The sequence below is a fragment of the Arvicola amphibius genome, chromosome 1 (genome assembly GCF_903992535.2).
Source record: "Arvicola amphibius chromosome 1, mArvAmp1.2, whole genome shotgun sequence".
In the NCBI taxonomy this organism is placed as follows: domain Eukaryota; kingdom Metazoa; phylum Chordata; class Mammalia; order Rodentia; family Cricetidae; genus Arvicola; species Arvicola amphibius.
In genome coordinates, this window is record NC_052047.1 from 140,930,495 (window position 1) to 140,948,350 (window position 17,856).

The following is a 17,856-nucleotide window of genomic DNA, read 5'->3' on the forward strand; positions in this document are numbered from 1 at the left end:
TTGCTTTTTCAGAAGAAACTGATGAAGGAGAGGAGAGTCTTACATTGAATTTGGTGTTTTTGATCTTCGTATGACAAGATCAACCAGTGGGATAACAACTAGTTTCTTCATTTCAGAACTTGAAATTTTAAATGTTTTGTCTTTGTTTAATAACTTTGTTGTAATAATTTATTTTTCTTCATTTATGTCATTTCTACACCTTCCTCAGCCTCTTCCAATTCCTCCTATATCTCCCCTCCACCTCTACTTCTACCTCTCAGATACTTGGCCTCTTTCTTTATAACTGTTACAGACACACCCACATACATAAAGAAGAATAAATACAACCTATAGAGTCTGTTTAGTAGTGTTGCTTTTATGGGTGTGTTTAGGACTGGCCACTTGGGGTTGGATAACCTATTTCTTTTAAACTTTTATATTTGGAGAGCAGACGTCAGAAGACAATTTAGGGGAGTGGTTCATGTGGGTTCCAGGAATTAAACTTGGTTGATCAGTTTTGATAGCAAGTACCTGTCCACTGAGCTATCTTACCAGCCCTGTCATTTCTTAATCAATCCATGAGGTATTGCTTTAACTTCAATGTTAGCTTTTTTTGTTGTTGTTTTTTGTTTTGCTTTTAACCTAAGTTAAGGTAAAGGTCTGGGGGGGGGGGGCTCCTTAGGGATCATGTGGTGTTTTGAAAGAAACCTGGAATGTAACAAATGAAGGGAAATTGGGCTAACGTCAGAAAGTAACTATGTTTCATTGAATGTAAAATATCTCAGCCCTGCAGTGGTGCGCTGCTGGTTAATCCCAGCACTCAGGAGGCAGAGGCAGGCAGATCTCTGAGTTCCAAGCCAGCTAGGGCAGTTACACAGAGAAACCCTGTCTCAAAACAAAACAAAAACAAAAAAAATTCATAGATAGTTAAATGTGGGGAATGTGGTATCAGGGATGAGATATTTAATCACAGTCTTTATGTGTTAGGATTGATTCTGCATGCAGAAAATGGAAATTGGTGGTTATCGTGGTCTGTCTACTTTTTCCCTTTCTTTTTCAGTGGCACAGGTGTTTGGGAAGTTGAATTATTTTCTGAGTTCTGCACACTGCTGCAGCGTTTTCATTTTGCCTGTAGGAAGGTGTGTCAGGGAAAGCATCAGTGAACCGAGGGATCCAGTAGTAGTAAGTTTGCAGTGGAACTCAGCTGGGAAAAAGGAATCAAACACCTCCTCTCCCCAAGATCTCTGCAGTTCTTCATCCTTACTGGGTCAGCCACTTGAATCTTTAAAGTTAGATCTATGATCAAAGAGTTGGCCTGGTCACAGTTACATAATCAGGTATAGTTTCCAAGATTGTGTTTACCATTAAATGAACACTGTTTTTAGTCCTTGATGTGAAAATTTCTTTTTAAAGGGAGACCCTGGATTCAGAGTGTGTTCAGCAGTTACCAGTTGTGAAGGCCCTGCTGAGCCTTGATTGTCTAGAAACCACACCAAAAGATTTATGATCAGAAAAGGTGCAGTATTTTTGTTACTGGTTACAGTACTAATCTGGATGTTAAATAACCAACTTGAAATATTTGGATTTAACTGTATTTAAGCAGGGATTCCTTTTCCCCTCTGCAGTCTATTGAATCCTGTCTTCTGGACCTATCGTCTTGACTTTTCTTCACTGTTACCCTGTGATGTTGCCATCCTTGCATCATCGCTCCTGCTTTTTCCTGTTCAAGATGATTCTTTTCCTGTCTGTTCTCAACAGCCCACTGATCCTTCTTATTCCATCACAGTGCACCTTCTTGGTAGATCCTGCTCTAGCTATTCTTCAAACCTGCCTGTGGACTGTGGTCTGTCCTTTTACTTGATGTCGTGTTAGGCTTGTCTCTTCAACTTGATGCCGGTCAGTACAGAAAAGCAGGATGCATGGAAAGGCAGTGTGCATAGATGTGGGTACAAACCCTGTTTCCATCCTCTTACTAGCTCTGTGTCAGCTTAGCAGAATACTTCTGTTTCCCCATCCAAAAAAGGGGGGACTTTACCCATGACCATTACAGATTCGATGAAATTCCTGAGAAATCAGAAAACTTTGGCAAGCAGGGACACACAGCTGGTTCCTAGGGTTTGCCATAAAGGAGCTGACCCTGTGCTGCTGTGGGAGGCATGGGAAAGGAATAGTGGTATAGGGCTAAAGTAGTCAGCACAGTGCACTGAAGGGCTGCCCATAGTTGGCCTGGGAAGTGCAGAAATGAAGTTTAGTCAGTGAGTAGGGCATTGCATCCTTGCTAGGTCTAGGACATGTAGAGAACCAGAAAGAGTGACCACTGCACAGAGGAAGGTAGAGGTGGAAGGGAGGAAATCAGGGCATGAGAAGAAGAAAATTATGTGAGGTAAAGAGTGCTTTGTGGAAGGCTGGAGAGATGCCTAGTGGTTAAGAGCACTGGCTGCTCTTCAAGAGGTACTGAGTTCAGTTCCCAGCACCCACATGGTGGCTCACAGCCATTTAAAATGGGATGCAAAGCCCTCTTCCAGCATCCAGATGAACATACAGACAGAGCACTCACACATGAATGAATGAATGAATGAATGAATGAATGAATGAATGAATGAATAACTTTAAAAGGCCAGAAGGGGGGTGGGCTCAGAGGTTAAGAGCACAGACTACTCTTCCAGAGGTCCTGAGTTCAATTCCCAGCAACCGCATGGTGGCTCATAATGATCTATATTGATATTTGGTGCCCTCTTCTGGTGTGTAGGAATACACGCCAGAACACTGCCTACATAATTAATAAATAAATAAATCTTTTTTTAAAAAAAAGTTTTGTGAGCCGGGCGGTGGTGGCGCACGCCTTTAATCCCAGCACTCGGGAGGCAGAGGCAGGCGGATCTCTGAGTTCGAGGCCAGCCTGGTCTACAAGAGCTAGTTCCAGGACAGGCTCTAGAAACTACAGGGAAACCCTGCCTCGAAAAACAAAACAAAACAAAAAAAAAAAAAAAAAAAAAAAAAGTTTTGTGGAGAGGTATAAGAAGCATGGCTTTCTGAGAAGTAAGAGAACCCGACTTGGGCCTTTGGCAAGCAGAAATGCCTCAAGATGCAGGCCAGCCCAGCTAACAATAATGCTACAGCCCTTGAATCCCATGCCAAAGGCTTTGAGTTTTGCTATGAGTGATTATGATCTGAAAATCCTAACAACACAGTAACTATATGAAGGTCACCCTGGCCTTTGGAGAATGGCTGTGGGTGAAGGAGCACAAGTTCTAGGGAGAAAATGAAAAACTCGGGAATTTGTGCAGGTTTCCACAAAGAACCAAATGGTAATAGTTCAGGCTTTGCACTCTGAACTGTCTTTTCACTTGGTCTGACTTTGTTTAACAGTGTCCTATGTCATGTTTAGGCTTGTCTCTTCAGCTTGATGCCAGTCAGAGTACAGAAAGGCAGGACACATAGAAAGGTATTGTGCATCAATGTGGGGACAAACCTTTATTTGGGGACCTCAAACCTTTTTAAGAAGGAGAGTAGTTGCAGCTCATCAAAATGAGCAGGCCTGCTGCTGCCCAGGTAAAGGTCTACCTTGCTGACTTCACTATAAATCCTGATTCTCAGGCATCTTACTGGAGACCCAGAAAAGCCTGTGTGAATTAGACCTGTCAATATTTACTATATCTGAAACTAGAACAGCTTAATTTTTAAAAAATTTTTTTACTGTTAATGAAAAACAAATTTTATGAAACAGGTTTAATGAAAATAATGCTATTTATTGTCGTACACTTAGCAATTCCTTTAAATGCTTATTAAGAGACAGCTGGTCCTCAGATCTGTTGCCAGGTTGGGTCTGTCACAGTTGGTTGTTGAAGTTCATGAAGAAAATTTGACTTCAAAGTGTAGTTAGCAGATGGAGAAGCGGTTACTCTTCCTAGGAAATGGTAGGTGTTCTACTCCTTATTTGGGTTTTGTTCTTGGGATCTGGACCATCAGGGATTGGTTTGGTTTGTGTTTGTTTGTTTTTGAGACAGGGTTTCTTTGTATAACCCTTGCTGTCCTGGAACTCTCTCTCTAGACCAGGCTAACATTGAACTCACAGAGATCCTCCTGCCTCTGCCACCTGGCCATCAGGGAGCTGTTATACCCTTGTCAGGTCAGGCTCCATAGTTCTTGCTCTTGTGGAAGTGGGGCTTGGGACCAGCAGTAGTAGATATAAGCTCTCCAAAGTTTAATGTATTTTTGAAAGCCTGGGTTTTATTACGACAGATTTTATTCATACTTTTCTCTGAAGTAAAAGGCTCACTTCTCATTTTTAAGAAATCTACCACATGTCAAAGTCTGAACCAACATTGGTAAGTGGTTCCAAATGAAAATAGCATTCCGTGGAAATGATGGCAATGAGGTGCCTTTCCTGGAAACAGTTGTGCATGAAGAAGCAGCAAACAGGCTTTGTGAAAACACAGGAAAGGCTGGCTACAGTGTGGGGAGCAAGTCAAGTCAGTAGTTCCAGTGTTCATGGGGGACAGTCCTAAGGAAAACTGGCTCTTTGCCTTTTCTTTGGTCACATGGCTGTCCTGCAGAGCTTGAGGAGTGCTACTGCAGCATGGTGCTGGGCTGGATACCTGTGGCCTCTACTCATCCACACACAGGGCAGCAGTGGTTCAGCAGATCACAGATCTGTGGAATTGTCAACAGAGCATTGACCCTTGGGGCCTCCAAGGGTTCCTAAAGGTTTCACAGACCAAGCTTTAAGTCCCACTGCCATGGAGGAAGCTATTAACAGTGGAATGACCAGAACAAGGAAGGTTTCAAGAAATCGCATCTTCTTGTCTGGCTAGATTTTATTGTTTTTGTCCCAAAACACAAAAATACAGTGTTATTTGTAGAGAACCAAATGGTAGAGCTGCAAAAAGGCTAAATGAAGCCTCTTTGGGTCCTCCCACTGTCCTTGGAATCCCTCCTAGGTCACCACCTGTAATTAACAGTGTAGATATTCTCAGCCATCCTTTGTACTTATCTCTTTATATTTTATGATTGTTTATGAGCAGCAGCTCCTCGTGGACTCCTAAATTCTGTTTGTGACTTTCTTATTAGTATCTAATTAGAGTTTCCCGTGCCAGGCAGTGCTGTGTCTGACTCCTGAAACCCTGGCCACAGCCCTGAGCTGTGGCTGCTGCGCTAGTGTCATTTCACGTGAGAAATTGATCCCCACTCAGGAACACATCTGTCCAGATGTGCTTTCCCACTGTCTGTGCTCAGATACGCTAGACCACCTTTATCTGTGGCTCCAGTCATTCTTCATGGTAGCTAGCTGCATTGTATTTTGTATATAGATGTCTAAGTTAGCATTTCTATTGTTGTGAGGAGACACCATGACCACAGCAACTCTTACAAAGAAAACATTTAGTTGGGGTGACTTGCTTATAGTTTCAGAGCTTCCGTCCATTTTCATGGCAGCATGCAGGCGGGCATAACAGAGTCGTATATCGTGCAGGCAACAGAAAGTCAACTGAGACACTGGGTGGTATCCTCAGCGTAGAAAACCTCAAAGCCTACCCCCACAGTGACACGCTTCCTCCAATAAAGCCATACCTACTCTAACAAAGCCACACCTCCTAATAGTGCCACTTCCTATGGGGACCAATTACATTGAGACTACACAATAGGTGAGCTCATCCATCAGACTGCTCGGCACTGTGAGTGTCACCATGTACAGTCTTGTCCACACGTTTACCTTCAGACATCAACCCACTGAGAAGTAGGCACAGATTAGTAACTGCGTGAAATGGTAAGAATTCATTTATTTGCTTAGCATTATAGAATCTCTCTTTGCTTATGTTTAGAGGGCAATTGGAATCTGTGTAAAAAGATGAGATCCCAGCGAGGCATAGTGTAGCACATATCTTTAATCCCAGCATTTGGTGGGAGCAGAAGCACTCAGAGTTCAGTGAGTTAGTTCAAGGTCAACCTGATCTACAGAGAAGAGTTCCAGGCCAACCAGGGCTATACAGTGAGACCCTGTCTCTGTAGGGAGAAAACCCAATAATAATTAGGTAAGTAAATAAATGAAATAAAAGACATGCAACCCCGTGGTTCCATGTAAAGGAATCCTACAGAAATGTGCTCGCATTTCACCAAGGAGTACTTTGCAGTTGTAGAGCCTAAAGGCAGGGAAACAGTAAGCTGAGTCATGCTGTATAACTGGTGAGAGCAACATGGCATGCTGAGTGACAGCACTTGCCAATCAGTGAGCCTGTATAAACTGTGGTAAATACCCGGGTCAGGGTAGCACTGGCAGTTAACATATGTCACATGTGAATGAAGATGGGTTGCCATTGAGGAGGTCTTTGCTTTTACTTTGCTGCACACCAAGATGCCTTTCATTTTACAAATAGCAGCTAAGCAGTGGCAGGTCTCCTGTGAGCTCCTAGTGAAGCTCTTTGTGGGTTGACAGTCCATTTTTCCAAGGCACACTGGCATTTGTAAATTGTTCTAGGCTGCTACTTTTTCATGTTTGAAATTAGGGTTTATTTTCTCTTCTAATTACCCTGCTCTGGGCTGGGTATCTAGAACACGAACCAGCTGTTTAAAAAGCCCATTGTTTATAAAAGTTCATTTAGGCTGGTGGTGGGAGCACACACCCTTAATCCCAGCACTTAGGAGGCAGAGGCCAGCCTGGTCTACAGAACAAGTTTCAAAACATCTCGGGCTACACAAAGAGACCCTTTCTTGAAAAACAAAACAAAAAAGTTGAGTTACTTATATGAATGGAATCTCTCGGTTCTTTTGTATATAGGAAGTACTGATACTGGGCTGAAGTACTGATCGCTTGTCACATCTTGATGTGCCCTGTGTACTCACCAGTAAAAACACTAGTGGTGATGTGCTGACAGGAGTAATGCAGGCACCCATATATCTCCTCTCTTGTTACCTCTGACCTCCATGGTGTGTTCTGTGCCAGATGTCTCCTTGCATAAACTGTGTATTTGTACCAGAAAGGATGGAATTCAAAATTCAGTAGTTTTTTTTTTTAAATAGTTTACATCATGAGAATGTTTGTGTGCAGGTTTCTATGGTCTAGGTTAAAATACTGCGAGTGGGGAAATTTTTAATGGGTGAAAAAGTAAGCGCTGTATACTTTGTTATTTTATTTTTTTCAGATACTAGAGGTTGAACCCAAGGCTTCAGACATACCAGACAAACATTCCATGCTGAGCTACATACACCCTCAGACCTTTTTGTTTTTATTTTGAGAAGGCTCTTGCTGAATTGTCTTATTGGCATCAGCCTTGTTTCTTGCCTCCCAAGTAGCAGGAACTATGGGTGTGTGCCCCTGTCTTGAGCTAAATTATCACCTCGGATATTTGTTTGTATATTTGTTTGTTTGAGTCAAGCTCTCACTGTGTGCCACCGCCTTCCAGCAACAAAAGACTTTTTTTTTTTTTTTTAACCCAGGACACAAGGAAGAAGTGATTATGATCTTAATACCAAAACCCCAAATAACCCACACCCTAGGTAAAGATAGTAGTCACACCTTAGTCAAACCCTTGTCAGTACCTTCCAGGCCTGAACTCCCTGACCACCAGTCAAGGTGGAACAAATCCACTCCTGTGGGCTCCCACAATCAGTTTTACTACAATGTTTGTTATTACTGAACTAATTTGTATGTCTTCTTATATTTTTATTTCTCCTGGATTTAATTGTTACCTCATACTTTTATACAAAACTGGTGTCCCAGCCAAGCAGTGGTGGCACGTGCCTTTAATCTCAATACTTGGGAGGCAGAGGTGGGTACATCTCTTGAGTTCAAGGCCAGCTTGGTCTACAGAGTGAGTTCCAGGACAGCCAGGGCTATTACACTGAGAAACCCTGTCTTGGAGGGAAAAAAAAAAAAAGCCAAAAAAAAAAAGTTCCCCATCTCGGTCTTTTTTTTCTACCCTCATTTTGCGAAATTGTAACTTTTATTTAGGTGTATGTGAGTATGTGCATATGGATGATCATGCCCTCAGGGTGTCAGATCCTTTGCTGCTGAAATCAAAGGCAGTTTGTGAGCTACCCCACATGGGAATCAAATTCTGGTGCTCTGAAAAAGCAGCAGGCAGTCTTAACCCACAAACCATCTCGAGGCCAAATAGTTTGTAGCATCCAGCACTTTTTTGTGGGTGGGTTTGACTTTATATGTTCAAAAATATTTTTATTCCTTCAACCTTAATTAAAACATGACTTGGTATAGAATATTAAGTAGAAATTAGTTTTTCATAGAGTTTTGAGGCTAGTTATTATTCATACCTGCAGCCAGTGTGAGGCCGTCAAACTCTTCTTCCTCCCGTGTAGTTGGAATGTTTCCTACTCTAGAGGGTGGCCTTGTCCAGCATCTGTGCCTCAGTTGTGGTGGGCTTATCAGCCCTTCAGCCTGCAGACCTTTGCACCTAGGAAACTGGTCTTGACCCTCTGATACTCTTCTTTCTCTCTCATCTTAGAACTGTAAACTGGGCCATGGCCACTGAAACACACCTTCCAGCTGTGTTTTCCTTCCTGTTGCCCATCTCCTTGTGCCTTGCAGTTTTTAGGATGCTTACATTTCAGGTAGAACTGCCTTCTCAGGTGGGAGTGACAGTAGCTACCTCCCAGCCCTGAAGGTCATCCTAGGTGTGACAGGTTGTCTGTGCTCCCAGGAAGACACACTAACATGGTGAGTGCTTTTAGTGGATGGTGGTCACTTTTGATCTCATATTTGTGGACTTCTGTTTTCTTCTTACTGTTTTCTTTGTTTGGTTTTCTCACATCTGCAGATCCTGAGGTATGCGTTTTGTTTTAAAAGTAGAGCCACTGTGAAGACAGTGTGAACAAGTGGTCTTGGAGGACTGACTGTCTGCATTCTGAATTTGTCTGCATTCTGAACTTTAGCATTTTCCAAGTGGTATCCTGGGGTGGGGGTGCTACACTGAGGTCCCCCAGCATCTCAAGAACAAGAAATGGGAATAGCCCCAGGGAATGTTTCTCTAACTAGACTATCTGGCCTTGGAGCACAATAACTGAAATTGTCTCAAAATAAAGTACTGTGGAAAGGCCTTGTGTAGCAGCTGGACCACCACTTTTACAGTTAAGAACCTCAGTGGTCTCTGCCACCACAGTGAAGTTGCAACCAGTTCTGTGTGAACACTCTAATAGGCAAATTGAATAACCTCAACAAAGAATATAATTTAGAAATTGCTCGGTACCCTGTGTTAACACCATGTTTATGATTTTAACATTGGTCTCCTATTGTAAAATGGCATTCATCGGAATGAATTAAGGTTGATTATTTAAATTTTACTGGTTTTACAATCAGTTCACATTTCATGTGTGCATTTTAGCTTTAGAACTTATTCAGGCTTTACAAAGAGCATTTCCATCTTTAGGATTGTAATGGTCTTTCCTCTCTCTTTAAGAGACAAGCCCACACCCTTTCCCCATTATCCTCCTTCTCCCGTTCCCCCTACCCCAGTCTACCACTGCAGCCGGAGTCCTTCTTTTCCCCCTCCCTCCCTCCCTCCCTCCCTCCCCCCCCCCCCCCCCTCTCTCTCTCTCTCTCTCTCTCTCTCTGCTCTTCTCCCTGCTCCTTCTCCCTCCTCTCCTTTCCTTTCTCCTCTATAACTCACTAAATAAATAATCCAACCTCACTTTGCATAGTGTGCCTATTGCCTATCCGCTGTTTCACCTTACCCGCCACGGCTGCAGTTCCTCATGGAACTGGCTGCCCCGCCACATGGCTCCCTCCCTGGGACCTGGCTGCCTTGGTGGTCCGCTTGGCCCCATGCCCGCTGCCATCACTCGAGGAATGGCACCATTTTATTTTTACCATTACACTCATGCCTCCGCTTCCCAAGAGCTGGGATTACAGACATGAGCCTCCATGCCCAGACTGGGGTACTTTGATTAGCAGCACACACTTCACTCCTGCATTGAACCCAGTGCCTCGTGTATACTAGACAAGTGCTCTACCACTTAGCCACAACTCTAACCTATTACCCTTAAATTTCTCAAAATATTTTAGTATGCTTGAATGAAATTAAAACTTTTTCTATTGGCCTAAAAAAGGACCAAATCTGTGTCGTTTATACCCAGAGGATAGATACATAATTAATGATGTTTTAGCTATCAGTAATTTTCAGCTTAATTAAACCAAATCTTTTAAGAGAGGAACTCCCAAGTCTGTCAGTGCTGAGAAATAATTTCCATTAAGTCACAAATTATGTATGGTCCTTGTTATGGTTTAAGTAAAAACGCTGCACTCCCTGAAGGGCGCAGTGGCAGAAATGCTGCAGATCCCCGAGTGGCAGCAGTGGGCAGTAGGCCACAGGCCATGAGGACATGCTGCAGGTCCCCAAGCAGCGGTGGGATAGCAGGCATGAGACCACGGTGGTCCACCAAGGCAGCCAGGTAGGCAGGGAGCCACATGGTAGGTGAGAGTCCTCGGAAGAGCAGCCAGTCCCACAAGGAGCTGCAGCCCTGGTGGGTGAGAGACAGACGGATAGGCACACCATGCAGAATGAGGTTGGATATTTATTTAGTGGGCTATGGAGGGGAAAAGGAAGGGGAGAAGTGGGGAGAAGAGAGAGAGGCAGAAGCTACCTCTGAGAGAGACCTTGGGTCTGCCTGCCTTGGATGGGGGAGAGAGTAGTACAGGTCAGCCTGAGCTATGTGAGACCCTCTCTCAAAGAAATGAACAATATAGTCCAGTCCTTAACCAACTGAAGCATTTTGAGGAAAGTAGCCCCCACAGTGGGATCAGAAAGTAATTACCCATACGGTCAAGTCAGCTCTGAGATGTCTACAGGAAACTACTGGCAATTATTTTATATTTATTATTAGTATACTGTGCAGTGTTAAGAGTGTTCTGTCAGAAACACAGACAGATACATTTCTGCCTTTCCAATGTTAGAGTTTTTTGAATAACAATAAATTCACAAAGTGTAGTAGTTTCATTGGTTGCAGTTTTCTTTGACAGCTGAAACAAACTGGTTCTTTTGTTCCCATTGTAATTACTAATATTAACACTCAAATCATGCATTATATATCATTAGTAATATCTCTATACATACATGTAAGCTACAGAGGTTAAAGAGGCCCTAGAAGAGTTCAAGGAGTTGCAAAGAAGCCTGGGAAGCAGAAACTGGTGGAGAGGCTAAGAATTAACAGATCATACTCAAACAGGGGCCTGCTGGAGATACTGCTGCCACCTTAGGATCAGAATTAAGCTGCAAAGTGAGGTGTGGGGAGGCTGGAGAGGCAAAGTATAGAACCAGATCCAGGTAAATATATGGGAAGATGGTTGATGGCAGGTCCAGACGGTACTGGGTTGAATGGAGACACAGCAGTTGGAGCAGGTCACATCATAGACCAGGCCGACCTGAAATCCCTGAAACAGTCAGGAGTTTTCTGCATTTGGGTGCCTTGGTGCCCAGGTGGTCAGATGACGGGTTGGTATAGCCATCACATCACAGTGTAGGGTGCCTACCTCTGTATAGGTTCCATTTGAGGGAGCTGCACCTTTTCCCCAGTCTGGAAATGCCAGGCTTGGCTTTCCTGGTGATGACTTAATATGCTCTTGTGCTTCTATAGTACCCATTTACTTTGATAAATTTACAGGATGGCACCCTTTCTACTTTTTTATCAGCTCAACTTGAGTCTGTGGGTGGTACCAGGCAGATGGTGTTTGTTTACAGTGTCCACCCAAGTACAGAGTTTTCCTACATTCTCATAATGGAATCAAATACTGCTTATAAAATGGAGTCTCTTGGGACAGGGCATAGCCTAAAAAGATCCAGGTTTCTGGTTTTGGTTTTTGGTTTTTAAAACAAGGTTTCTCAAAAATTACTTTTCCACAGTAAGGAGTAACTTAGAGCAGGACACAATTTGATCTCATCTTACAATTCTTAAGAATTGCATCTATTCATTTAGGAGTTCTTAGTGGTGGTTTCAACCTTTGGTTGTTCTTACTTGTAGAGAAGGTGCTTACAGCTGTGTTCTAGTTGCCTTTCTGTTGTGACAAACACTATGACCAAAAGAAACTTGAGGAAGAAAGGGCTTATTTCAGCTTATAGGTTATAGTTTATCATTGAAAGTTACTAGGGCAGAAACTTGGGGGCTAGGGGAACAGAAACCTTGGAAGGAAGCTGCTTGCTTGTTTACTCCCTCTCACTTGCTCAGCCAGCTTTCTTATCCAGTCAGGGCCAACAGTGACCTATGCCCTTGAATATCAATTAAGAAAATGTTCCACCAGGCAGTCATACTTGGGAGGCAGAGGCAGGTCCCCTGGTTTACATAGAAAGAGACCCTGTCAACCGCCATCCCCCACCCTGCCTGCCACCACTACCACTACCTAGAAAAAAGAAAATGCTTTACACTCTGGTCACAGGCCAATCCAGTTGATGCAGTTCTTAGCTGAACTCCCCTCTTGTCATGTAATTATAGTTTTTTGTTGGCAGCTGATATTGACCTGAAAAGCTGTAGAATATTTATCTCTGCAAACTTCTTACTTTAGTATAGTGTGGGGGACACAAACACAAAGATCTATCTACAACATAACTGGCCTCGAGGCAACTGTAGTAAATCAGCTAACCTACCGCCACATGAACTACAGAGTCCCATCCACAGGATATGCCCAGACTGCCTCAGATTGTGTCCGGCCTTGTTGTCATTTAGGCAGCAGGTGACACAGCTGAAATGTATCCTCCAAATCTCTCTCCAGATCTACCCTAGATCCTTTTCTAGACAATACAACAGCTTTCTTCTTCTCCCCCGCCCCATCACAGGAATGGAGCCTATTTCTTGGCCACCCCCCACAGGGACACACACCATTCATTTGCTCCAGAGACTATTGCCACACCTTGGAGCTGGAGAAGAGCTCCTAGCCTTCCAGTTTGCTGATCTTGAACAGGATGGCCATAGTGTCTGGGCTTACCCAGCCCACCGCTGCAGTGAATGTGCACTGCCCAATCTTGGCCACTTTCTTTTCAAGGGCAGAGGACAGAGTCTGCAAGGTTGAGTGTGATGCTACACTACCATGCCATGCTACCCATGACTGATGTAGGCCTTGCGGTGAACTGAGTGCCTTCAGGGACACCCATATAGACACAGAGGAGACACTGGGCCATGGAACATATTTCTTGACCTAATAAGTCTAGACCTACTGTGGAATATTACTTTTAAGATGTGTTATATTTGTTTATGATGTGGAATATTTGCTTAATGATGCAAAGGTTTGTTGTGTCCTAACACTGTGAAGCTGTGTTACTCTGCCTGTCCTAAAATACCTGATTGGTCTAATAAAGAGCAGAACGGCCAGTAGTGAGGCAGGAAAAAGGCAGAGAGAATAAATGGAAGAAATCTGGGAAGAAAGGAGGGAACAGCTGAGAAGAGGAGGAACGGAGGATGCTGGGGACCAGCCACACAGCCAGCCATGGAATAAGAAGGAAAGAAAAATGCACAAATAGAGATAGGTAAAAACCCAGATGCATAAGGTAGACAGGATAATATAAGAAAAGCTGGCTAGAAACAAGCCATGTAGAGAATGAGAGGAGAGAAACAGCTACCTATTGTCTCTATTAACACCAAAGACTTTTTCAGTGCTTATTTTGATTGGTCTTTGAACCCATAATCTTTACCTCTGGTGAACCTACTCAAGACTAAAAATTTTTGTGTATGTATGTCTTGAGAAATTTTGAGGATTCTCACTGTCTCATTATATGAATGATAGTACTGATAGTAAATGGCACAGGATACTGACATGTGCTGTCTGTAGTTTGTACAGAGGCTAGCTGAATAATATGACTGTTTTGATACTTACACTTCCTTTTTACTGTTTTAATACTCATGCTTTCTGTTATTATTTTGTATAAGAATCAAATTTAGGAAGCTGGAGCACTGACTTCTCTTGCAGAGGGCCTGGGCTCAGTTTCCAACACCCACATTAAGGCTCACAACCACTGTAACTCAAGTCTCAGGGAATATGCCACTTTTTTTTGCTATCTGAGTGTACTACATGCATGAGGTATACATACATGCCTTCAAGGAAACATGTGTATTAAAAAGTATCATTTACATAAAGTATTTTAAAATTAGGTACCATTTTTCTAAGACCAACCAGTGTACTTTATGTTGTTATCCTTTAAAAGTTATTTTCCAGGGCCAGAAAGATACGTCAGCAGTTAGAGCACAGGCTCCTCTCCTAGAGGTCGAGTTAGCTCCCAGAAACCACATGGTGGTTCATAACTATCTGTAATGGGACCTGGTGCCCTCTTCTGGCAGAAAGGTGTACATGCCCTCATGTACGTTAAATACCTACCTGCCTGCCTGCCTACCTACCTACCTACCTACCTACCTACATACATACATAAATCTTTAAAATAAAAATAAAAATTTCCTGCTGAGCAGTGGTGCCACACTCCTTTAATCTCAGCACTTGGGAAGTAGAGGCAGGTGGATCTCTGTGAGTTCAAGGCCAACCTGGTCTACAGAGCAAGTTCCAGGACAGCTAGGGCTACACAGAGAAACCCTGTCTCTAAAAACCAAAATAATAATAATAATTTTTAAAAATCATATCCTGCTTTTCAAATAAAAGCATTCCAGTCTAGACAAGTTTGTGTATGCCAGGACACCAGGTATTGAGTCAGTGAGATCAGACCTCCAGAGTTCACATGTACTGGTGAACTCCTATCTTAGATCCAAAAAGCAGCCAAGAAGTGTTTAAATTTGCAATGGAATGTTTTGCTTTATTTAGAGAGAGAGGTTATATGTTCATTTTTTTGATCCTCATGAAAACATCAGTTGTGATTGACTCCGTCTTCTGTTGACAGCCGACATCATCTCCACCGTTGAGTTTAACTACTCTGGAGACCTTCTTGCAACAGGAGACAAAGGTGGCAGAGTTGTTATTTTCCAGCGGGAACAAGAGGTCAGTGCTTTACAGTCCACAAATCAAATGGCATCGCTATACTCTGCATATACTGCTTACCAGAAAGGAAGCATAGTTTTCGGTATCTGGTTTTCTTGGACTCAGTCCTATTGCGGTAACTGTGTAGAATAGAACAGTTTTTCAAACCCTACCCTGGTAGAGGAGGAAGAAATCTACTTCTCACTGTGAGTACTGCTAAGGTGTTGATGCCTTCATCCTATTGCAACAGGTATTTAGAAAATATTTTTGTTAGAGACACATGCCTATCTTATGTAGGTCCATAAGACAGTTGGAAAGAGTATAAAAATAAGGTATCTTATATCACTTGTATTTGACTACTTTCCTTTGGGTTACCTGCTTCCTTGTGTCATAAGCTCATTAAACCACAACGATAAGTCATTGTCTTTATCCTTGGATTTCAGGAACAGCAGAGCTAACAGGACTACACCCTAGACATGAGCAATTATCCACAGGGCAAGGCTGCACTGCAGAGCAGAAGCTAACATCTCCCGAGAGCCAGTACAAATAATTTGGAACCAGAGTGGACACTAGATAAAATCACCCTGGCCAAGACTGCCAGACTACATATACCTCTTGTGTTTTGATAATGTTTTTTTTTCCCTCTGTTTAAATTTAAAACTCATATCAGTGCCCTATAAATGAGCCATTAGCCATTAGACCTTTCTACTTTCCCTGATGTGGCCACTTTAAATCTTTGTGTTTCTTATCTCGCTTTATTTTGTACTGGCATACTGGAACTGGTAGCCAAAGCTGGCTGGCAGGGGCTGCCAGAGGTAGGACTTGGGCCCTGAAACTTTGCTTACACTGTAAACTTAGAGGACTTGGGGTCAGTTTAACAATTACAGACAAAGGTGGAGGAGGGGAGCAGGTCTACAGCAAGCTAATCATGTCCACACAGAGCTGCTTGCCCACTGCAGAGAACGCCTAGATGTGAAGGCTGCAGTGCTCTGTATTTCTTCCGAGTGCACTAAAGTAAACTTCAGCAGGTTTTAACTTAAAAATATATGCTCATGTTGATAGTAGCAAAATGTGTCCTCATTGTGCTTTGTTCATTAAAGAAGCTGTCATGTTTCCTTGCAGAATAAAGGCCGCGCTCACTCTAGGGGAGAGTACAATGTTTACAGTACCTTTCAGAGTCATGAGCCAGAGTTTGACTATTTGAAAAGTCTAGAAATTGAAGAAAAAATTAATAAAATCAGGTGGTTACCGCAACAGAATGCTGCTCATTTTCTACTCTCTACAAATGGTGAGAATTGTAAAAGGCTATTTGATTTAATCTTTAATTATAGTGTGGGTGGATTCTTATTTCAAATAATTCTAAAGGTTGTTTCTGCTTTAAACTTTGGAGAGAATGAATTGTCAGCTAAGGTGAAAACAATAGCTAAGAAATTCAAATTCTGCAAAAAAAAATAACTGTTGCTTTGTATATTTGTCTGCATCTTTAGTTTTTGTATGTGTATGTGTATGATGTGTGTGCACATATGTGGTGAATGCTTATATGCTTCTGAAGGCCATTGGGTGTCCTGCACTGTTACTCTCCCATTATTCTATTTAGGAACCCCAAACAGTGCTGGGGTTATAGGGACATGGTGAGGGATTTGAACCTGGAGTCTTATGCTTGCTAAGCAACCACTCTTAACCAGTAAGCCACCTCCCCAGCCTACCAAGTTTAGACACCAACTTAGGCAGGCAGAAGTTTCCTAGAACAGTCAAATAATAGTGATACATGTTATTTGTGGTTTTTCTTTTAATATGAAGAATAAGGTTTTTATTTTCAGATAAAACTATTAAATTATGGAAAATAAGTGAACGGGATAAAAGAGCAGAAGGTTATAACTTGAAAGATGAAGATGGACGACTTCGAGACCCTTTTAGAATTACGGCACTACGGGTATATGCTGCATTTTCTTTAACCTTTCCAGCACTTTTCAAAAATGAATCCAAAACAATTATATCAGTTGTTGAGAATACTGTTTAGTGAAGTATGTCAAGGTCTGCCTTGCTGGTTCTTCTGTAATAATAGCAGTTTCCCTCCTTGCTGTGTACTTGTTGAAAATGGCATTCATCAGTGTCACCAAGGTCACAGTCTTCAGGGATGATGCTGAGGGGAAAAACTCATATTTGGTTTCCTGGCAGAGCTTGTGTTAAGAAGGACCCAGGCTAGCTGGGCTTCTGTGGTAGAATCTAGGTACTTGCTCGTGGAGTAACACGATGTAGGTAGGATGACTGGTGAGCCAGTGAGACATTAGCTGCGGAGTTGGTGAAATTTCCTCTGAGCTAATATGGGACACTGGTGGTTTTTTAATTCTTCAGTTGTTGGACTTGATCATTGATACTTTTAATGGTGGGCTCACTGCAAACAATGGCAGCTAGGAAAGAACAGAGCATAGCCATGTTTTAGAAACGGGTGGGTAGCAGGTTTTTCAGTGAAGTTGAAGGCTTTGTTCTGTTGTTAACCAAGTGATGGTGTGCTAGTGTTGAAAGTAGCTATCTCTGGTATCTGGTAGCCTTTTTTCTGACCTGCTTCCTAATAGGCTGCCTCAGGCCCAGCAGCCACATACTTGAGAAAGAGTGATGAGAGCTGTCCGTGAACAAAGATGGTGGACAAAGCAGGTCTGATTATCCAAGGACGGTCTTCCTCCTCTACCATTTAGCCTAATACCAGGCCAAAAAGAGATGTTCTTTGTTCAGGTCTGAGTCATAGGAACACAGACGCCTTCTTCCATACTGTTGGTCAGTTTTGGCATAGTGTGTTATGTTTGCATCTCTGACTTAGTGTGGTCCCATGGTGTAAGGTGCTAGTGCCAAGTTCTCTGAAACTTCCGGCTCTGGGTCTTACCTCCCCTGCCACCAGCTCCACACCTTTTGCACACACAGCCCTTCCCAAACTCTGAGGTCCTTTCATTCAGACCTGATTGGTGGAAGTAAACCATATGAGAGAA

General features: G+C 42.8%; 1 protein-coding gene across 3 annotated transcripts in view; it reads left to right on the forward strand.

Moving 5' to 3' along the window:
* Positions 1-17,856, forward strand: part of Ppp2r2d (protein phosphatase 2 regulatory subunit Bdelta) — a 32,281-nt gene that overhangs the window by 5,607 nt on the left and 8,818 nt on the right. For 2 of the 3 annotated variants that reach the window (XM_038315001.1, XM_038315007.1), the window contains 3 exons: positions 14,796-14,893; positions 15,995-16,160; positions 16,693-16,805. In XM_038315001.1, the coding sequence (XP_038170929.1) occupies positions 14,796-14,893; positions 15,995-16,160; positions 16,693-16,805 (377 nt within the window). Of the gene's footprint in view, positions 1-1,400; positions 1,496-14,795; positions 14,894-15,994; positions 16,161-16,692; positions 16,806-17,856 lie in introns of those variants that run through there. The other variant, XM_038315016.1, reaches the window with a different exon arrangement.